Source organism: Camellia sinensis, chromosome 4, assembly GCF_055761805.1.
Source record: "Camellia sinensis isolate YWXY chromosome 4, ASM5576180v1, whole genome shotgun sequence".
Classification (NCBI taxonomy): Eukaryota; Viridiplantae; Streptophyta; class Magnoliopsida; order Ericales; family Theaceae; genus Camellia; species Camellia sinensis.
Genome location: NC_138964.1, coordinates 114,233,816 through 114,257,771, shown reverse-complemented (window position 1 = coordinate 114,257,771; position 23,956 = coordinate 114,233,816). Strand labels below are relative to the sequence as shown.

Sequence of the window (23,956 nt, the reverse complement as noted above, 5' to 3'; positions counted from 1 at the left end):
ATCCTAGGCATTCCTAGGCCTTCCTAGGCCATGATTAAGACACCATAATAAGGATAAATGGGTAGAAACACACTAAGAACAAACGAAATAAGTTAAGTATAATCCAAACGTGTGTTTCAATGTATGTATCTGCCGTGCTGTTTAGGTCATGCGCCTCAAGGAAGTTGAATTGGCTCCTCAGCTTGTTTACTTGGAGCATCTATTATCTGTGATAATAACTTAGTAAAGCTATGTTCAAGTAAATTATTTTCTGCTCACGGATTAAGAATTGTTCTATGTTTTATGCTATGAATGATTGTCCAAGTCTAACAAGCACTTATGACATTATGCTATGATTCAAGTAATGCCATGATTCAAGTATATGCAAGTTCCCAGTACCGGAGGTTCCTTATGGGACTGTCAAGTTATCTATACCCGGCTGGAGGTTCCTAAGTGGAACTAACAAGTTTTCAAGTTCCCAGTCCGGAGGTTCCTTTATGGAACTGACAAGTTATTCTTATCCGGCTGGAGGTTCTTATATAGAACTGACAAGTATGATTTAAGACATTCTGTGCCTGATCAATCAGCGTTAATGGATGTACTATGTAAGACTAAGCATGAACTCTGAGTTCTATATATGCTCAGAATGAGAATACGAATGTGAATTTCAGTTTCAGCCTCAGTTATGGGACATCATTCATTTACCCCTTTACTTTGTTATTATTCACTGGTCCTCCGTTCACTAGTATTTATTATGTATGTAGGTGAGCAGGTTCGTGATCAGGCTAAAGATGATGCCTGGGGTATTTTGTGTTGGTCAGCCACCTTTTGCGCCTCACGAGGAGGTTTCAGAACAAGTCATGTTTTATGGTTGTGTCAATATGGATGTATAAGACCGTTTCTTTTGTTTTATGAACAATTTCTCCTTTTGTATGTACTTGATAGTGACGTGTAAATACTGTACCTATGACGTCACTTGTATGTATATAAAGTTTAAGATTTTCAGTTCCATGTATGTCTTCACAGCTTAATGGACTTCGTATATTTCGGTATATTTGCTTCCGCAGCCCATAACTATATGTTATTATGTCAAGAGGCCTTTGGTAATCCAAGGATTATTGGCCGGTTATGACACTAAACCTGTAGGGACGGTTTGGGTAGTGACACAAAGTGGAAAGAATGATCTAGAAATGCCCTTTTTAATCTGTTGAATTTGTGTAGACCACTCGAGCGGTCTTTTCATCACTCGCGGTGAACAAGGCTTCTTAGTATTTTTGTTTGCAAAACAAAATTCTGAAAGCCCTGCATCTTTGCCCGAGCAAACTAATGGTCTCTCTAGAGGCCCACCCTAACCGGCAAAACTACTACATGCCCTTAATCTTTAATCGAGCGGTCACCTGAAACAAAATGTCACAATCTCTCCCCCCTTAGGAGATTTTGTCTCCGAAATAACGTTAACTCTCAATACGAGGAGCAAATACAACAACAATAGTGTACTCATTAATCTTTAGCCACTCCTAACAGACAATTAATTAATTTTAAAGTAAAGAAAGGGAAAAATTAGAAAATGTGAGTCAGATCCAATTTATCACATACATGGAGAGAACAATGAAACACGCACATCACGGATTTGGAAATAAGTTTGAATATTTCTCTCGGACCTTAGCTTCGCGTCCCAACTAAGAGTATGTGTTTTTCCGAAGACCCTTTCAAATCTAGCACACATGCTCTCAATATATCTTTTAAAATTTGAATGGCACGCTCGGATTACCTATTAGTCTATGGGTGGTAAACAGTGCTGAAAGTCAGTTGGGTACCCAAAGCATTCTAAAGACTCTACCATGGCCTGGTTGTAAAGCGAGGGTTTTTATCGGACACTATACTCACTGGAACCCCATGGAGGTGAACAATTTCACAGATGTAAAGTTCAGTTAGAAACTCTATAGAATCCCCCATGCTCATGGCAAGAAAGTGGGTTGACTTAGTAAGTTTGTCTCGCATCATTACTTCTTTGTGTTCTAAGAAGGCCTGTAACAAAGTCCATATTAACTTGCTCTCATTTCCATTCAGCAACTGGGAGAGGTTGTTGTAATCTTGTTGGTCTTTGATGTTCATCTTTAACTTGTTGACAAGTTAAACATTTGGACACAAATAAAGCTACATCTTTTTTCATACCCCTCCACTAAAATTGTCAGCTGAGGTCATGATACATTTTGGTGCCTCTTGGATGCACATCTAGACGTAAGTGATGAAAGTCTAGCAAAACGTCATCCCTCATTGATTTCAACACAAACAATCGATCGAAGTAATGAACACTAGAGTCGGTATAAATGTTCAGGCCCCTCTCTTTTTTCCCTTTGGAAATTTTCTCTCGAATCACATCTACTTCTGGATCACCTAATTGTGCTTCTGCCACTCTCATAACAAGGGTGGGTTGTGTAACGATGGCAAACAAAATGGCTTGTTCAGAAGACTCAAGGAGTTGCAAATCAAATTCACTAACATCCCTTATCATCTTCCATTCCCTCACTGCCAGACTGGCTATAGTACTCACAAATTTTCTACTCAAGCTATCCGCTACAACATTAGCCTTACCGGGGTGATAGTGTATTTCAAAATCATAGTCCTCCAAAAACTCCATCCATATTCGCTGACGCAAGTTCAAATCTTTTTGAGATAATAGGTACTTAAGGCTCTTGTGATTTGAGAAAACTTCAAATTTCAAATAATGTCTCCAAAGTTTCAAGGCAGAAACCACGGTGGCAAGCTCTAAATCACGCGTTAGGTTGTTTCTCTCATGAGGTTTTAGTTGCCGCAAACTGTATGCGACTACTTTGCCTTGTTGCATCAAAACACATCATAACCCTTTCTTAGAGGCATCACAATATATAGTATACCCCAAGCCGCGTTCTGGAATGATAAGGATAGGAGCGGTAGTTAACCTTAGCTTTAGTTCCTGAAAGGATTTCTCACAAGTGTCACTCCAAATTAACTTTACTCCCTTTCGAGTCAATCTCATCAAGGGTTATGCTATGGAAGAGAAATTCTTTACAAACCGATGATAATAACTTGCTAAACCCAAAGAAATTATGAATTTCAGAAGCATTTTTGGGTTATTCCCAATTCTATACTGCTTCTATCTTTGAAGAATCCACCATAACCCCATCTCCGGAGACTACATGGCCTAAGAACTTCACCTCTAAAAGCCAAAACTCACACTTCTCATATTTTGCATACAAGCGATGTTCTCTAAGGATGTGTAGAACACTACGGAAGTGGCCTTCATGCTCCTCTTTCGAAGACGAATAAACAAGAATGTCGTCCACGAAAACGACAACAAATTTATCAAGAAGTTCACGAAAGATTTGGTTCATCAGGTCCATAAATATAGCTGGTGCGTTAGTTAAACCAAATGGCATAACCAAGAACTCATAGTGACCATATTTGGTACGAAAGCCATTTTGGGAATATCGTCCTCCCTAACGTGTATCTGATGATAACCCGACCTCAAATCTATCTTTGAGAAGCAAAGTGAACCTCTGAGTTAGTCAAAACGATCATCTATTCTAGGTAAGGGATACTTATTCTTAACTGTTACTTGATTCAATTTGCGATAGTCTATGCATAATCTCAATGACCCATCTTTCTTCTTGGCAAACAAGGTTGAAGCTCTCCAAGGTGAGGTACTAGGGCGTATAAAGCCCTTACCTAGCAACTCCTGCAACTGTTCCTTCAGAACAACCAATTCAGCTCGAGCAAATTTATAAGGCGACAAGGAAATAGGTGTTGTACCTGGTATCAAATCTATAGAGAATTCAACCTCCCGATGAGGGGGTAACTCGGTAAGATCTTCGAGAAAAACATCAGGATACTCGCAAACTATCCTCGGAAACCTATCCCAAACGTTATCACTTCCATCATCTAAAAAGGCTGCCAAGAGTGATCTAAATTCACCCCAACCACTAGGGTAATACAATGAAAGTAGGAACCTATCACTCCTATCCCCCCAAAATGTAAAATAATCACCGCTCGACATACACACCGTAACTCTCCCACAATAATAATCAATAATAGTCGGTACTAAGATAACAAGTCCATGCCGACAATAACATCAAAACTCGATATATCTAACAATACAAAACTGAAAAAAAGTTGTCGACTAGCTTCCTCAATGATACAACCACAACATCCTTGGTTCAAGACAACTTTACTCCCAACAGCTGATTCCTCCATAAGTGAAGACTCTAGTTATTCACTTCCTAATCCCAACAAAGATGAAAATGCAGTTACTATAAATGAATGGGACACCCCGGTATCTATCAACACACTAGCCCCGGTATTAAAGATTAGATAAGTACCTCTCACAATAGACAGTCCTAAAGACTGCTCCGATGCAGTGATGGCATACATACTTCCCTGTGATCTCTGCTCTCTTATATTATCTTTTTGAACATAAATCTGCTATGCCGACTGTGCAGATGTGGCTCCATGTACTGCCCTGGATGCCTAGCCTAACTGGGTTGATTGATAAGACTATCTCTATCCTTGGCCCATCTGAAAACCTCCAGACTGGCGAGATCCGGTCACATTTGTGGACCATGCTCTCTGTGGACAAAACTTTTTCAGATGCCCCAATTGACCACACTGATAGTAAGATGGTGACTGGCCCCTATTCTATGATTAAAGATAGCAATGGGCTGGGGCGGGGCCAGGGATCACACTCCCTATCCCTAATCCCTGATGGCAAAAATTCCCCCATCCTCGGCCCCGATCCTTGATGAGGAACCTATCATCGTCCCCATTCCCATTCCCATCCCCGCCTCCTAACGGGGATTAGGTTTTCCTGACCTCGAAAATTTCCCGGCCCCCCCTCAAAAAAAAAAAAATCAACTCCAGTTGCAGATCTAACAACACAATCACAACCAACTTAAAACCCTAAACAGAATCAAAATCAGAAGCCGAAGTTGTAGAATCAAAATCAAAATCAAAAGCTGAAGCTATAAAACACACACAAATATATAGATATAGATATATATATATACACACAGGGACACACACACACAAAGAGAGAGAGAGAGAGAGAGAGAGAGAGACTAGATCTGGATTTCCTGAAGTAAATCTGTAGCGGTAAAGATCTAGAGAGGGACAACGACTAGGGATAGCACGGTGGTAGTGGTGTCAGAGGAGGCAAAGGTGTCGGAGGATGCGATGACTTCAGATGTGGAAGAAAGAGAGTGAGAGAGAGTAGAGGGAAGAGAGAGAGAGAGAGAGAGAGAGTACACCATAGATCATGAGAGTGAGAGAGAGAGAGGAGATGAAGAGAAATGGGTTTGTAAGAGAGAAAAGAGAGAGTCATAAGGGGAGAGAGAGAGAGAGAGAGAGAGATGGGTTCGTATAATCAAAGTGAATTGAATAGATATATATATATATATATATATACGGGGATGTTTGAGGATTAATCGGGGTGGGGCCGGGCTGGGGGAATCCATCCTCGTCCCCAACTAGAAAACCATCGGGGATCTATTTTTCAATACCAGCCTCGGCCCTATGGGGGATAATTTTTAGAGAAAACTCAGCTTATCGGGACGAGGCGGTCTGAGTCCTCATCGGACCGAGTTCAAATTGTCATTCCTATTTGTGATTGACTCTGAAAACGAGCAGCTTGAGACTATGGTCCACCTTTTTGTCCACACTCCGAAGCTTTGTAACCCAACTGGCCACATTTATAACATGCTCTATGAATTCGATCCGTGCTCCCTGAACTTCTACCCAACACAGAGTCAAAAGATTTGTCTTGTTGTGAGAGTGGCTAAAATGATGATAATGAACCCCTAGACTTCTTAGAGAACCCCGACTCGCCCCGGGATTCAGAATATCTTATCCTTTTTTCATTTCTGTATCACTTCTTCTGCCTCCACTATGATTTCCACATGGACTGCAGCTTTTACTAAGTGGTCAAAATCATGAATCATGTTGCCCACTATTTTCATTCAAATTTTTAGCTGCAACCTCTTCTCAAATTCTAAGCATCGATGTTCTTTAGTTGCTACCAGTTCAGGTGTAAACGAGATAAACTTGTGAATGTGGCTTCAAACTCGGCCACAGGTGTATCAAGTTGTCTTAAATCCTCAAACTGTTTCCTCAGTCGCTGCTTAGCAGTGGGAGGGAGAAACTTTTCTTTGAATGCATGCATGAAAGCCTCCCAAGTATGCTCAACTCTATTCTTGACATATTTATATCATTGCCCGACCTCTTCTTTCAGTTGATAAGCCACGAATGCTACCCGCAACTCATCCTCATGAATATCCAAGATCTCAAAGGATTTTATAATTTGTTCCAACCACTCGTCTGTTTTCATTGGATTGGGTCCACCGCTGAACTCGGCGAGATTCGAATGAAAGATCTCATTTTTCAAAAATGAAGCTCTAGTTTCTCCTTCAACTGGCCTAGCCAGTTGCTCGACTCTAAGCATCTTCATGGACTCTCAAAGAGCTCCTACCATCTCCCTGGCCAAGGCCCCCATTGCATCTTAGGCCGGTGGAATGGCCGCATCATTTTGTCACACCCCTTCTTCTTAGGGATGTAGATCTTGTTGAGCTGGCATCTCCCGGCTACCCCTACGTGGCCTACCATGACCCCTACCGCGTCCAAACATCCTATATAAAGGTAAGAAGAAAAGATTTATCTCACAATCCATACACTATATGTTATCCCACACGTCGCACACGAATCAGACACGTGCCTATACAGATGTCTATTTCACAAAAAGCACACCACACAATCATATAAACACATAAGACACACACGAGTTACTCTCTCAAGATTTCGACTAGTCCCATGGCACTCAAGGACCTCATAGTGGAAAAAAGTAGTGACCAGGTGCCTTTTCCAAAAGGATTTCGATGACTGCAATAGACACAAGTCATATCCCAAGAGATTAACTCCATACCCACGTAATCATACAAACAGATAAAACAGACAAAGCAACTAACATCCCTTGCTACCATGACAGCCCTATGCGTTAAAGTCGCTTCCCACGAGCTCCAGGTATTCAAACCCGATTAGTTTTGATACCAATTTGTAACACCCCTAAATTTTCCACAAGAATAAACCACAACCATGCATTGCAACATACCATAAAGTCCTCTTTATCATTGAACTAGGATCCAAAATTTACAAGTCCATGATACACATTAATCCCAATATGTGTCCTTGGGTAAGTTCAATAATCTAGAAGACTATACAAAAAAAATTCTCCATTAAGGCACACAAAGTTTTTTTTTTTTTTTTAATTTTTCATCTAATTCAATAAAAACAAATTTCAATGTTTCCATACTTCTACAATCAAATTTCTTAAACCTAGCTTCCCAGCAAAATAAAAGTGCAACTTCAAATCATTGCAGTGGTGTGTCACCAGTTCCTAAATTTAGCCAAGTATCTAATTATTTGAAGAAGCACATGGCACTGTCACAACAAAACAACATAAAATAATTGACATCGATAAATAAAGAAAAGTTAAAGTGCATCTCTGTCCCACACAAAACCGTTCTCAACATCATAAAGAGAAATATACCATGAGTCCCTTACAAGAGTTTGAATCACATGCATAAGTCACTTTCATGTAATACTATCACCACATTTATCGACTATTATACAGCAGGACGTAGACACCTAAAAATCATGTTTTTCCACATTTGCCGACTATTATACTGTAGGACGTGGACACCCAAAATCATCCATTTTTCCACTTTTGCCGACTACAATATGGCAGGACCAGTGGACACCCAAAAATATTTTCCCACATTCGTCTGGCAATATGCATTGGCAGGGCAATTAAGCACCTTAACTCCCCGTGCGGATGCCAACACAACACTACTTTCTCAAAATTGACTCTTAACCCGGACTCCTATTTACTTTACCACCTTACTGTACTTTGTCCCAAGTAATCAAGCGTTCAATATTATAAGCGATAAGGAACAATTATAACATTCAAGGAGCCTCAATCCCCAAATCACAATTTCAACACCACAAAAATATCTATTTTTTCCACATCGTGATTATTCACAAAATTCCAAGAATTTAAGGAAATTCTCCTCCAAGTATCATTCTCTACTCACATTCAAAATTAGGGTTTTAAACAAATTTGGGGCTTCCTTATCATTTTCGTATATATATATATATATATATATCTCTTTCCTCAACATTATTACTCATGTTATGTGGAAAATTAGATGAAACTTTAATAAAAGTTGGGTAAATTTTCACTTTTTGTGAAATACAAGGTCTAATCTACTCAATCATCAAATTAAATCATAAAGTCAAAACAATACCATATAATCATCTTCAAAATAAAGAGATACTAAGTTAAAAGTAACCCTACCTCAAGCAAAGAGCAAGAAAGCTCGATTCTAGGAGAATCCTTCGCAAAAACGGAATCCAATCGGTAGGAAGGAAGATCTTCACTTGGACTTCACTCCTTGCAAGTGATTTCAACTAGATCTTAGAGAAATAGGGAGTATTTAGGGTGAGAAACCTAGGGTTTTTTGGACTCAAGACAAGAAGGAGGAAGAAAGAAAAGAGAAGTGGAAATAATGATCTAGAAATGTCCTTTTTAATCTGTTGAATTCGAGCATTTTAATCTATTGAATTCGAGCAGACCGCTTGAGCGGTGAACAAGGTTTCTCAGTATTTTTGTCTGCAAAATGAAATTCTGGGAGCCTTGTATCTTCGCACGAGTGAACTAATGGTCACTAGTGTGGTCCACTCGGACCTGCAAAACTACTAGATGCCCTTAATCTTCGCTCGAGCAGTTACCTGGAACAAAATGTCACAGCGCTGACCGTGTGGTCTGAGACTACCTGATACAAAAATAGTTTCTCTCCTATAACTGGGTTTGACAATACGGGTAGGGTTGTCAAATACCTCTTCAAGTTGACCAAGGCGACTTCAAATACTTCTGTCCATAGAAAATCTGTGGCCTTCTTCAGCAGCTAGAAGAATGGCCTGCATTTATCTAAACTTCAGCTTATGAATTTGTTCAACGTCACTGCTTTGCCGGTCAAAATTTGGACTTCTTTAGGCTTCATTTGGGAAGCCAAGTTTGGGGCTTTTTTGGCTATTTTAGCCACAAAAAACAAAATAGGCTTTTTAGTCCAATAAGACAAAACATCACATCCAACCTATAATCATTACATTCTTCTTCTAAAAAAAAAAACTAAAAAAGCCAAAAGCCCTTCCCAAACGAGGCTTTTTAGCCCCAGGCTAAAATAGTCAAAAAAGCCAAAAAGCCAACCCACTTTCCAAACGAACTATCGGGGTCTTCAAATTAAGGATGGCCTTGATCTGATTGGGGCTTGCTTCAATTCCACTCTTGGTTACCAGATATCCCAAAAACTTACTAGATCCTACTCCAAAAGTACACTTGGAGGCATTCAGCAGAAATCGATATGCCTTCAAGATGTCGAAAAGCTCCTTCAAATTGGCTAGATAATCGGAAGGTTCCTTACTTTTCATGATCATGTCGTTGATGTAGACTTCCACGGTCTCCCCAATTAGATGTTTGAACATCTTGGTTATGAGCCTCTAGTATGTTACCCCTACATTCTTTAATCCGAAGGGCATGACTCTATAGCAATAGAGTCGCTTTGGTGTGATGAATGTCATATTTTTCTCATCTGGTGCACATATGGCTATCTGATGATAACCTTTGTAGGAATCAAGAAAGCTCATCCTTCTATGTCCTATTATGGCATCTACGAGTTGGTTTATCTTGGGCAAAGGAAAACAATCCTTTGGACAAGCCTTATTCAGGCTCATGAAGTCAACGCAACCCCTTCAATTGCCGTTATTCTTCTTAATTACCATCGTGTTGGACAGCCAAGTTGGGTAGTTCACTTCTCAGATTGCTTGTGCCTCCAGCAATTTCTCTACTTCCTCTTCAATAATTTCCGCATGGACTAAGGTCTATCTCCTAGCTCTTTGGATCATAAGCTTGGTCGACCTATCCACGTTGAGCTTTGTGACAGGTGACCTCAGGGTTAATCATCGGTATCTCATACGACGTCCAAGCGAACACCTCTATATTTTCTCTTAAGAATAATTCCAATTTTCTTTCTTTCTCATCAGCTAAACCCGAGCCAATGAGAAAAAATCGCTCGTCGTCACCCTCCTGTACTAGAACTTTTTTCAAAGGCTCTTAGCTCTTGTCGGCAGGTTTTTTGCCGACATCAACTAAGACCTCTTAGTTTTCGTCTTCTACTTCAGCCAACTTCACTTCTTTTACATTGTAGGTGTACTTCATTGTTTCCATGGAGTAATTTTTTGCCTGATGTTGGTCTTCTCTCACTTCTTCAATCCCAAACTTGGGTGGGAACTGCAACAGCTAGTGCAAAGTTAAGGGAACAACCCTCATGGCGTGTAGCTAGGGTCTACCCAAAATAATGTTGTACAAAGAGGGCATGTCGATCATAGTGAACCCCGTGGTTATAGTCTTTGTTCTCATCTAAATCTCCAAACATGTGGTTCTCAACGGCCACGTGGGGGTCCCGTTAAATTTGACCATAGGGCTGTCGGATTACTCTAGGTCATCCTTGTAAAGACTGGGCTCTTTGTAACATCTAACGTACATGATGTCATAAGGGCTGCCTTGGTCAATAAGTATCTGTCTTGCCTGGCACTCTCTAATCTCCATGGTCACTACCAGAGCATTGTTGTGTGGATGCTGGACTATCTCTAAATCTTCATCCGTGAACATGATCATCGACCTCCAATGTCCTTCCATCTAGGGCTTCTTTTGCTGAACTTGGAAGATATGCTGCAGATATCTCACTCTCAGTGTTTCTCTCTGGATTTCGTTCACACTGACTTTGAAGTGAATCACGTTGATGACTCGTGGTCCATCTACTTGTGGCGTCGGGGGTGGTGGTGGTGGTGCCGGCATCCAAGCTAGCTTCGCCTATTCATTCTTTGTCTTCTCCTCGTCTATCAAGCCTCTTAGGTGTCCTTGTCTAACTAGATCCTCCAGATGTTACTTTAAAGCCCGACATCTTTAGGTCATGTGCCTGTTCTCGTCATGGTAGGCACAATTCTTCTCAAAAAACCTACCCATGTATTTCTTTGGAGTCTTCTATGGTGGCCTAAACTAAGGCTGGTTACTAATTCTCTTTAGGATCCTGTAGAACAGGATCTTGGAAAACGTATTCATGGCCTGCATGGCCTTTAATCCCAACTTCAATTTATCGGTACTAGTATTTCCCCAGCTACGTTTTGGTGAGCCATTTCACTTCTCATGCTTCACTATACTCCCCTTCTTTGCCTTCTTGTCTTCTTCTACCCTTGCGTACTTCTCAATCCTTGCCATGAGATCCTTCATATCTTTTGGGAGGGTCTTTACAAGGGATTGCCAAAGTGGGCAATCATTCTCCAAGTTGTTCTTAAAAGACACGACTGCAAGTTCTTGGTATACGCCGGAATCCGATTGTAAACCTTGTAGTACCACTTTGCATAAGCCCTAAGTAGGGATGTAAATCTGACCTGGCCTGGCATATGTCGGGCCTCGCGGGCTCCTGCCAAAATTCGAGCCAGGTCGAGCTGGGCTGGCCCATGGGCCAAAAAATTAAGCCCAAGTCCAAGCCCAAGCCTAGGGGTATTCGGGCCTTGGGCGGGCTGGTAGGTCAGGCCTCGGGCCGACCCAATGGGCTTGGGCCTGGCCTCGTGCTTGGGCGGGCCTGATCATTTTTTTTTTGTTTTTTAAATTTTTTTTTACCAAAATTTTATTATTTTCTATTAAAAAATATACTAGGCCTCGGGAGGGCCGGGCTTTGGGCCAAGCCCTAAGTGGGGCCTTAAGCAAGCCGATAGGCCAAGCCACGAGCCAGACCAAGCTGGCTGGGCCCACGGGCCGAGCTAGGCTTCAAAACGATGGTCCTCGGGCCTGGGCCCAAGCGGGCATAAGCAGGTCGGGCCCATCCCGGGCTACGGGCAGGCTTCGGGCCGCCCACGGGCCATAGGCTATTTTTACACTCCTAGCCCTAAGGCTTTTGCCATCGTCAATCTTCAAGGCCAATAGGGAATCAACCCTCAATGGCTGCAATCTGTTCATAACAAACCTGGCCACAAACATCTCAGCCAGGCCTTCCCAACTCTTAACATATCCCTCAAATGTCGATGGGAACACCTTGTACAACAGTTGTTTGTTCCCACTCCATAAAGACATTGCATTCAAATATAAACCATCATGAAAGTTCGGGTCTGACTTACCATCGTAGATCTGGAACCTCGGTATGGTAAATCTCTTGGGTGCCTCGAATGTATCCAACTCCACTGAGAACGGCAATCTCGGCTGCTCGATGGACATAACCTCAGCGTTGTTCCTCTTCATTTGGAGGTAATCCTGCAAGTCCTCTTTCATCCATCTAGGAGCTCAACTGTCAGTCGACTTCAATCACTTTGGCGTGTTGCTTTCTATGCTTTGCTACATCCTTTTGGACTTCTCTACGTCTACTATCTCATTTAGGTCGTGGCCCTATCTATTGATTTGTTGAGATCCCCCGATCTGTGTTCCTCTAGTTCTCTGTGAATCTCTCTATCATGATTCTGTTTGCCCGGCGTTTTATAATCGCCAATTTGAGTTCCCAAGTCTCTTCTCATGCTATGGATTGGTCAGCACCATTGTCTGTACGACCTTCTGGGCACTGGCGTTTGCAGCTGGCGTCAGTGTTGGCGGTAACAACAATGCAAGTTGCATCACCTTGTTCTGCATCATAAGGTTCACCATGGTTTGCAGGTCTGTCAACTTGTTTGCCAAGTCCTTCACCTCATCGTCTCTTCTCAGGCACCGGTCTTTCCAGGCCTAGAAGTCACTCTTGTTATAGTATTCCTCTCGGTTGCCCCTCCTTGGGCCATTACGGCCCCTAGCGGCATTATTTGCTTCTAGATTCACTTTTTGCACTTCATCTTCATTGTTTTCCCTTCCGATGTTTGAATTGACGTACTCTTCTTCCTCATTATGTATGTCGTCTCCGACTCTCACCTCTTGTCCGGCGTGTGTTATCTATTCTTACTAAGTTCTTACAGATGGCACCAAATTGTGGGTGTTGATTTTTGATCTCACAACCAAACAGGAAATTAGCTAGAGAGCACGTGGCAAAATAGATTAAACCAAGCACCTGTACATAAGAAAATGATAATACCACAATGGCTCGTCCACCTAGGGGCACTCTGACGATCAAGTTAGTAACTTATTTCTCAAAGATTTCAAACAAGTAAATGATTCACAAGACAAAGCATACCTTAGACCCATGAGGGTGCCTTACTTTTATAATAAATAGTGCCCTTGTCCCTTAGAAGTCTCACTTCATAGGACTTTAGCATAACACTTATCTCGAATTCTTAGTTAGATAAGAATAAATCCCTTAAGAGCCTTATCTATATCCGAATTAAGTGCCTCAACTTATCTAGAACTCTTGTCCTCTATCTGAATATCTCGGATCCCTATATTTCCACACCATATCTCGGTAATATCGTGACAAACTCGACAATATGGCTCATCTACGTGGCACCTCGACCAACACTTACGTCCCCATAACTACTAAACGTAACACTTTAAAAAAAAAAAAACTTATTAGTGTACTTTTTCCAAACGTAACACTCCAAAAACAAAACGCTCCAATTTAGCATTTCAAAAAAATCTTTGGACTCAGTTTGTTTAGAATGAAATAGGTAACTTCTATGAGTTCCTTTAACTTGAAAGTAGTGGAAAGTATTAGAAAACTAATTTTCTTGTATAACCCATATTAGCATTGTAACTACTTTTTTTTATTTATTGCAAAAAATACAAGAAAACACAAGAAAAATTGAATATATGAATTATCTATAACTAAACTTTTAAATTTTTTTATATTTTTCTTACAAAATTCTCAACTTAATCAAATACTTGTAAGAAAATATATATATTTTTTTCTATTTATTTTCTTTCACTTCATTTTCTTTTACTTTCACTCTCTACCAAATTTCTTTTTAATCAAATGGAACTTAGTGTACTTTTCTCAAATGTAACAACATAACATTCCAAAAAAACTCCCTAGTGTATTTTTCCCAGATGTAATAGTCTAATCAATGTAATGTACAAAAATTTATTAGTATACTTTTCTTTAACATAACACTCTAATGTAACACATGAAAAAAAATTTAATATACTTTTCTTAAATATAACAACATAACATTCCAAAAAAACTCTTTAGTATAATTTTTTACAAACATAACACGCGAATCAATATAATATACAAAAACTCCTTAGTGTAATTTTTTCAAACATAACACTCTAATATAATACCCTAATGTAATACCAGAAAATTACATTAATAGAAATGTAGATTTCCGAGCTCGACAATCAACACTTCAGCCACTAATCTCCTTAAAAAGAAATCTTCCACACCTCACATTTCCATTCCTATCCCAAAAAATGAATCGAAAAATTAAAAAATGAATTATAAAAAGGCATTCACTTAAACTCAAATGATACCAAATCAAATAAATATAACTTTCAAAATAAAATGACTAATTGGTTCATAAGAAAACTCCTACAATTAAATAGATCAATATTCCCCCCATATGGGATTTATTTTTTCCTGAAAAGAAATCAAATCTTTAGGATTTAAATTAACAAAATTAAAATTTCCAAAATTTATTTTGTTACAAAGGTCAAACTTTAAGGTTAAAACTTGAGGGTTTTTTTTTTTTTTTTTTTTTTTTGTAATGTTTCATTGCTTTTTTAAGCTAATGACAAGTAAGATTTTTGAGCTTTTTAGTTTTGAGTTTTCAAATACAATTTTTTGACTTTTGTACTTTTGTGTCTTCAGTGAATTTTTAAAATATTTTAATGAAAATTATTTACTTTTTAGATGTACCTAAAATATAAAATATTTTTAAATAAATCTTTAAAAATTCACTAAACACAAACAAATAAAAATTTAGTACACTTTTGTAAATTTTTTTTTTTTTGTAATTGTTGATTTTTTAAAGATTTTTTCATAAATATTTAGTACATTGACAATTTGCTTGTTAGTTAAAATCCCTAAGATTTGAAATTCTAAAATGATAAAGACAAGCTTTAACATCTATGTTTCAAAATACCCTTATAATCTTAAAAACTCTAATCTTTTTCATCTCTCTCTATATATTCATACGATATATGTCTAGTTTCTCTCTCTCGAACTATATAGTCTGATCAACTCGGTCAGTCTGTGGGAAATCCGCCGAAGCACCATGTCATGACCCAAACCCGCCCTTATAGGTTTAACGTCATAACCGGCCAGTAATCCTTGGGTTATCAAAGGCCTCTAAACAGAATAACTTATAAATAGGGACTGCAGAAGCAAATATAGAAACCTACATAGTCCATTGAGCTATGGAAACATATATGAGACAGAAATTTTAAACCTATTGCACATATATGTGATGTCATAATACAGGTCTTATGTCACATTCAATACAGATGTAGCCAAGAAGGGACTTAGCCCAATATACACATAACAGAAAAATTGTTCATAATTCAAAGAAGACAAGGTCTTAAACTTATGCCATTTAGACTTGACTCGCTCACAAAAGGAAACCTCCTCGGAGGTACAACAGCTGGCTGACAAAATTGAGACATCAGGTCTTCAACTCCGAGTTTGGTCACACGCCTGGTCACCTAAATACATAATATAAATAGTGAGCGCAAACCCATTGAATAATAACAGATTAAAGGGTTTAAATGAATATTGTCCATGACAGTTACAGAAAACAGAATTCAGTAGTTATATGAAATGGATTCATAATCAAGTTTAGAAAGTATAGTTCATAACAGATACATAATCAAAATCATATTCATAATCAAAATTTTCAGTTAATCATACGTGGTACATTCATTAGCAATAGTAAAAATAGTTGACCCATAAAGGGACGACCATAAAGGTATACAGTTGACTCACGTGCACGAAGACGGCACAGTTGGCTCATGAGACGTACAATTGGCTTATAAATGGGATGTATATATAAGGATCCATAACAGTTGGCTCATGAAACGTACAGTTGACCCATAATTAGGATGTAACAGAACAGATAACATATGTCATCTAAAGCTAAGAATGCCAAGAATACATTTCAAAAACATTGGACAACCATTCATTCATACAAAAACTAATATTTCAAAAACAGATCATCTTATATCATTCAGAAAATACTTATAATTGAATATAGTTTTACTAAGTTATTACTCACAAATAGCTCCAAAACAGATAGACAGAACAGGTAACTGAATAGCCTACGGCGCGTGACCTACACAACACATAACAGATATACATTTGAAACATACGCTCAAGATATACTTTACTCATTACGTTCCATTCTTAGCGTGTTATCAGCCTTTATCCTCTTTATTGAGTCTTAATCTTGGCCTAAGAATGCCTAGGATGCAATGAGGATGCAAAAATGTATTTGACAATACTCGGTTAAAAATGCTGGAAACAGGGGTCCCGCTCGAGTGCAACTTCCTTCGCTCGAGCGGACATGTAAACATGTGAGGGGCCGCTCGAGTGGTCTGCAAATTTTGAAAAAGTACTGATTATGTGATTTTCACGCTCGACGAATGCTCGATAGTCGCTTCAGCGTGAGACTCAGGTCCTCACTCGAGCACAACTCTTGTCGCTAGAACGGTCTGCAAAAATGTGAAACTTCTGGGAGGTTGCATTTCACGCTCGAGCGAGCTTCATGTGACGCTCCAAAATTTGTGGACATTGTGATAAGGTTTAAAACTTAAAATCAATTTTTTTAATTAAGAATCCTCATCAATGTTGCCACCAAATTTACCATCATCCATTAATTAACAACACGGAAACTAAAAGTTCTTAAATTATAACTCCAATCAAACTTAAAACTTTGTCTTAGTACACAAATATAAAAAGACTAGAGAAAAACTAGAAAACTCAAAAAAATGGTTCATGAAATTTTGGCACGCTTCAAGCTAACCAGGGTTGAATGTTGCCTTCTAACACCTCGGTGTTTCCTTCGGTTTCTTCGGTACCTGGCATAAAAAGCCAGGGCAATGGGAATGCCAATGAGCGACGAGCTCAATAAGATACTACAACCCAAAAATACCCACCCCGATAATAATACTCACAATTAATGAATACTATGTAGTTAACAGAATAACAAGCAGTATTTAATAAGTATAATAGGAATGCTATCAATTGAAATAATAACAATAGATAATAAAAACAATGGCAAGCAGTAGCAATATTTCATCATAAGGAAAAATGCCAACTTTTCTTTTAAATTCACATAGATTTGGTTTATCAGACAAGTTTAAGTACCTCCCCGCGGAGCACTATCTCCACTCAACTGCTAAACAATGGCCACGGGCAATTCTGACTCCCCCTTGGTCAAATATTCAAATGTTACTTGCTGTAACTATCATTGATGCCCACGCACCTGGGTTACGTACCCGAGTCGTGACATCACGGTCTGCCTCAAGGGAACGGTCTATGTTGTGATACCAGCACCACAAACCTTATATCGCCTACACCGATAAGAGCCGAAATACCTTCCCGTGCCATGTTAGGGTTCACAACTCACTGGCGCAAGCTTCTAAACCGGGCTCACCCCATCACTGTTAAATTTTTAATGTATCATCGTCTCAATTTCGTGTTTCTTTACTTCGTCGAATTCACATTTTTTTTTATGCATATGCGAGTTTTAGCTTGAAACCACAGTGATATAATGTTTATATTGCACAACACAATCATATATGGCAACCAAAATAAATGTGATAGAATGTCTTAGGAATCATCACAAAATTTCTTAAGAATTAACACACTTCTTCTTTCAGCACTATATGGTCAGATAAAAAATATGAAACCCATATCAAACGAAGTTCAACCATTATAATATTTTAACTGGTGCTATTTTATCGAGTTAGGAAAATATTTCGAGAAGAATACCAGGGCTAAAAACGATTTTAAAATGGAGAAATAATTTTTGGAAGAAAACTGGTTTTCTGGGACAGTGAGTTACATTAACCTCCAGCACAGATGTTCTGTGTTCGAAAAATAAAAAGGGGCCTCAAACGGTGTTGAAAAGAGGCATGGTCAGAACAGTTTGCTAAAGTTTTGAGTTTAGAACATATTTCCAGAGGGGTGTGAAGACTGAAAACCAATGTAAAATGGTCAAATAATTTTTCTAAAAAAACTAGACAGATTCTGTCGCATTTTAGTAAAACTACATTTTCTCCTTTTAGACTTATCCATTTTTTGTGAAATTAGCGGCAAATGAAAGATAACTCTTATATATAACTATCCCAAGTGGTAGTGTAGAAAAACACTATTTTCAGAGAAAATGGGACCTGTTTGAAGTCACTGTTTCTGCTGTGTTATGAACAACACTTAGGACAAATATTTATTTTGATAAGAAAATGGTGTCCAATAATTTTATAAAAATTTACACATGTATAGAACACTTATATATACTCCCAGTACCAAAATATTTTTTTAACACAAGTTATTTTCAATTTATTAAAGCATTTTTTTCCTCCGATAAAATCTGAAACAGTGAAGAAAATATAAGTTTTGAGTAAAAATAAACCAACCCTATCTCGTTTTACCCCTATGAAAAATTATTTCAAACAATGGAAAATATTTGAGCACATAAGAAGATAAAATCAGTAGCTAAACCATCTAATCTATGTTTGCAAGAAGGATAGAAATCATATAATCACAAGATTATCATTCCATCAAAATGTAAACATGCATTGAGCTATTCTTGCTATGTGTGTATTAACAATGCACACTCTTGCATATTTTTAATATGTAGATTCAGTTAAAAAAAAAATCTAAGGGAGGATAGAGGTTGAGTATTCTTACCTCAAGAGCTTTTACAAACAATTCTCAACACTAGTTTTGAATTGGTAACCACCAAGCAACCCTCTCCTCTTCCTCTCTTTTTCCTTTCTTTTCTCCTCTCTTTTTCCTTTCTTTTGCTCAGCTGGGTGTATGTAATGGAAGGGCTGAATAGTGCTCTTATTTATAGGAGTTTGAGGACCTATTTTATTTTCATTTTATTTTTTTATTTTTCCTCTTGGCTTGGGAATTATTATCTACAAGCATAGGTTTAGAGTGTAAAGGTATGCATAGGCTTAGGGTTAAGGCATACTTGTCCACCTTTAATGAGGTTGTGTGTGTTGTTGGAGAAGCATGCTCTTACATATGCATACACAACAAAGCCTAAGGAAAGACCTTGGGAAGAGGCCAGCCATTCCCTCAATTTTATTTATTTTTTTTTATTTTTTTTTTGTAGATATATGATTTTGAGTCACTTTAATATTATAATATTATTTTATGTAACTAAAAGACATGAGATTGAACCAATTAATCTCCATGGGTTAATTTTCATGTGCACAAATTATTAATGCAAAACTTTATATAGAATAATAGATATTAAGAATTAGATTTGTGTAGTTATAAAAGTGACGACAACGACGATGATGACGACAACAACAATAATAATAATACTATGAAGATAAAAATTGCACTAATTAAATAATTAAAAGTTAATTATAGAATTTCATCACAAAATGTTGTTACGGAATTGGATTATGGATGTTGATTACAAAATTTAAGTAGCTAAATATAATTACCAAAATAATTTAATATGCAAAAATGCGGGTTCTTACACTTCAAGTCGCTCAAGTGGAAGTATAAGATCACAGAGTGGTCGCTCGAGTAGAGAATCCGTCGCTCGAGCGGGGAAGCAGAATCTGGAATTCCAGATTGCACTCCTAAGCTAAAAACTCGAATTCAACCCCTCAAAACACAACTCATGGGCCTTAAAACTTGAGGAAACAAGTGTAAACTTGGAAAACATAAAGAATTAAAGATCATTTCATGAAATCAAGGCCCATAAGTGTGTCAATTATACACACTCAAACTTGAATTGTGAAAACATAACATGAATATGACATGCATGTATTGCCTTGTAACGCCCCAAATTTCTACCCAAATGATAATACAATAATCATGGCTCTTTCAAGGAAAACCGAATATAAAACTCCAAACTTACATTACATGATACAATAGTTCTCCATGCAACAATACATTAATCCAACAACAAGTAAATAAACAAATAAATACCCCCAAGGGTTTACAAGTTTCCAAGGCTTGAGTCTGGTTACACAAAACGGTTATTCAAACCCACACACATACAGCCCTTGGCTTACACACAGAGTTACAGCAAAATGAGAGTCTCGTACTCTCAACACACATTTCCTCGCCTTTAGTTAGGCGGTATCACCACATCTTTTCCTGCACAAAAATCTCGTAGGATGAGCATAAAGCCCAGTATGAAATCCTTAACAAAGTATATACATTTTATACAAGTCTCAAAAGATGAAATGCACATGCCATGCTATGCCCTTTTTTGAAGATAAATCTCATTTTCATCTTTTGAAAACCATCATGCTTAATGATGTTATGCAATTTCAATTGTTCAAAAGTTAACAATTTATTTCAAGGGCGGTAAATACGACTCTGGTAATCCCTAGGTCGGTGTCTGCAAGTGGACTATACAAGTACTACCAAATTATCATTTTTACCGATATTAACTGGAAGGCTTGACATCTATTCGCGCGGGTTTTCAGTCTTTCACCCCAGACTCTCAAGCCAACTTATTCAATATCATCTACACCACCTATCAAGACTTACCAACGTATTTACCCTAAAACCATTTCATGAAAACTTGTTTCTCAACATTAATTTCTCAATACAAGTTTTCAAATCAACTTTTAAAGTTTAATGTAGTCAAATGAATTGTTATGTCAATAACACAAGATGAATATAAATACTTTTATTCTAATTCGTCATCCAAGGAATAACACAATTCCCTCTTCTCAAGTATCCTCAACAATTAGTCATTTCAAGACTATTTCAACGTTTTGAACAATAATTTCCAAAATTAACAACAATTCTCATATTCCCTAAAATTCATCATTTATATAAATATAAATAAGAACATTTTCAAACATCCATTTATTTTGACACACAAAATAAATACAACAATATCATTCATGGATTTTCAGTCTCTTTAAAAAAATTTCCCAAATTCTAGGTTTTCTCACCAAAACTATACAACTCAAATCCTTTGAAAGAAAACTTTCCAAAATCATCTTTTCTTCAATCAACGAAGATCAAAACTTATAAGATCATTTTAAAAGAACAAGACACAAACCCACTTTCAAAATCGTTCAACTTCTTGAATCAACAATCAATTTTCAAAGTTATCGAAAGACGATTTCAAAAATTATATAAATCTTGCAAAAATATATATATAACTCTAAGAAAATCCCTAGCTCAAGTTTTGAAGAAGAAATGAGATGAAACCCCCAAAATCAACGGTGTCGAAACTCGATCTTCACCACACACAATTATGCGCTCAAGAAGTTAACCAACTTTGATGAAGAACTTATGGCAAAACTCTAATGGATCTTGAGAAATCAAGGTTTTGATCCAATTTGGTGTAGGGAAATGTAGAGAGAAGGGAGAGGAAAGGGTTTTTAGAGAGAGAGAGATATACAAAAGTGATCTGAAATATCAGATTCACGAACTGATACAACATGGTCCGCTCGAGCGTGGAAAGCCCAGCTCGAGCGTCAAATACACTTTCCTAGTACTTTTGCAAATAGGTCAAACTTTTGAAACTAAACATTTTCCGCTCGAGCGCATAAACGACCGCTCGAGCAGACAAGCAACTTCTAATGCATTTTGCATTTTTGCTTTGGGGGCGTTGCCCCTCAACCCCGCCAGGGTGTTGCCCTAGGACCCGCCAAGGAGCTCTACCCCCTAGACCTCAGCAAGCTAACCGGGCAGCTCTATCCTCACAAAGGCGCTACCCTTGGACTCGCCGAGGGGCGCTACCCCCTAGACCCCCCCGAGCTGACCGGGCAGCTCGATCCCCGACATATTCAGCGAAGTGGCAAAACTGGGATCACTATATGCCTTGACTTCAAAACTTCCAAAACATAATCTAATGACACAAAATGACATGAAACTTGATGAATTCTCAAAATAAAGGTAGGATGAACACATGCATAAGAGAATTCTTTGAAATCAAACTCAAATTATGTTCAAATGGACATGCATGCATGAGATGTTCTTCTTTTCTACCTCCTAGTTCAATTCTTCCTTAACTTAGCTCACTTCTCTTGAATTCATGTATGGAATGACTTAAACTCAAACCTAAAGGTTGAATTCTCACCTTAGATGTTCAATTATGCTCTAGAGTGCTGAAATCTTCCAAATTCTCTTCCAATGCTTAGCAATCTTTCTCTTTCCTTCCTTGTTTGATGAATTTAAATTCTCATGCTTTCCTCTCTCTCTCTCTTCTCACGTTTGATCTCAAGATAACAAAATGAGAGTGTGTAAAGTATACCCAAGGGTCCACTTATGCCTTATATAGGCTTAATTAATGGTTTAATTAAATGGTTGATCAAATTATTCAATTAGACATAAATTATTCTAATTAAATCGTTCTGAATCGACTTTCAATCGAACCTACCAAAAAATTCTAAAATTCTAACTAACACATAATTCAAGTCAATTTCGCGATCGGATGCCAATAAGGTTTTCAATTCACAGAACAAAACAGAACGACAAACAGATATTTCTGCGATGGACAGATAGAAACACAAATAATGTCATACACACATGCAAATAAATTCATAATTTCATCTTAATTCTTCTTAGGCATAATTAATCATGGATTAAAGGCTAATCACAGGTCGGGGTTGATACAGTCTTCCCCCCTTAAAGAGTTTGGTCCTCCAAACTCGGATTACTTTCATTTTGAAAGAATATCGGATCCAAAGGAAATAATTCAAGGTATCTCCTCATCATATCTTCCTCTGTTTCCCAAGTTGCATAGGTCCCTCCGTGGTTTTGCCAATCAACCTTCTCCAATAGGATTTCTTTGTTCCTTAGTCTTTTGATTCGATGATTAACAATTTGTATTGGTCTCTCCTCATAGGTGTAATCATCTTTCAAAAGCACATGTGTTGGTTCAATGACATGTAATGGATCTTGTAGATAATCCCGAAGTATGGAGATGTGAAAAACATTATGCATATGTTCCATGTCTGGCGGTAAGGCTATCCGATATATTACTAGGTTGATCTTCTCAAGAATTTTGTATGGTCCAACATATCTCGGTGCCAATTTGCCTTTCACTCCAAACCGCGTCTGATCTTTCATCGAAGTAACTTTGATAAACATGTGATCCCCGACTTCATATTCCATATCTGTCCTTCGGACATCCGCATGACTCTTTTGGTTACTTTGTGTAGTTTTCAGTCTTTGTTGAATCAATTTCATATTTTCAATTGTTTCTTGCACAAGTTTCGGTCCCAACAAAGGTCTGTCACCTACTTCGGTCCAACAAATCGGAGAATGACATTTCCTACGATACAAAGCTTCATAAGGAGCCATTCCAATGCTTAAATGATAGCTATTGTTATACACAAATTCAGCCAAAGGAAGGTAAGTCTCCCAATTGCCTTGAAAGTCTAACACACACATCCGTAACATGTTCTCCAATGTTTGAATGGTCTGTTCAGATTGGCCATCTGTCTGTGGGTGATAAGCACTGCTTAATCTCAGCTCAATTCCCAAAGCTTGTTATAAACTCTGCCAGAATCTCGAAGTAAACTTGGGACCTCTGTTAGATACTATGGACACTGGAACTCTATGTAATTTCACAATCTCATTGACATACAAGTTAGCCAACTTATCTGCATTTTAGAAAGATTTAACAAGTAAAAAATAAGTAGATTTAGTTAAACGATTAACAATGACCCAAATAGAGTCTATACCTCGGGAAGAGCGAGGCAGACCAACAATGAAATCTATGGTAATGTGCTCTCATTTCCATTCCGGTATTGGAAGCAGCTGTAACAGCC

At 38.1% G+C, this 23,956-nt stretch overlaps 2 protein-coding genes across 2 annotated transcripts; both read right to left on the bottom strand.

Moving 5' to 3' along the window:
* Nucleotides 1-2,170: 2,170 nt before the first annotated feature.
* Nucleotides 2,171-2,620, bottom strand: LOC145823985 (uncharacterized). The gene has a single exon (XM_082923569.1). The coding sequence runs from the start codon at nt 2,618-2,620 to the stop codon at nt 2,171-2,173; it is 450 nt and encodes a 149-aa protein (XP_082779695.1).
* A 10,003-nt stretch (nt 2,621-12,623) lies between these two features.
* LOC145823984 (uncharacterized) lies at nt 12,624-23,297 on the bottom strand. The gene is made up of 2 exons (XM_082923566.1): nt 22,841-23,297; nt 12,624-12,733 (listed from the first exon to the last, which is right to left on the bottom strand). The coding sequence occupies exons 1-2, from the start codon at nt 23,295-23,297 to the stop codon at nt 12,624-12,626; spliced, it is 567 nt and encodes a 188-aa protein (XP_082779692.1).
* Between the last annotated feature and the right edge of the window lie 659 nt (nt 23,298-23,956).

Coding starts and splice junctions, on each gene's coding strand:
- LOC145823985 (XM_082923569.1), bottom strand. CDS start 2,620: ATGGAGTTTTTGGAGGACTATGATTTTGAAATACACTATCACCCCGGT.
- LOC145823984 (XM_082923566.1), bottom strand. CDS start 23,297: ATGGAATATGAAGTCGGGGATCACATGTTTATCAAAGTTACTTCGATG. Junction 12,734..22,840: donor GATATTCTTTCAAAATGAAA/GTAATCCGAGTT, acceptor CTTATGATGCAG/AACAAGGTGATGCAACTTGC.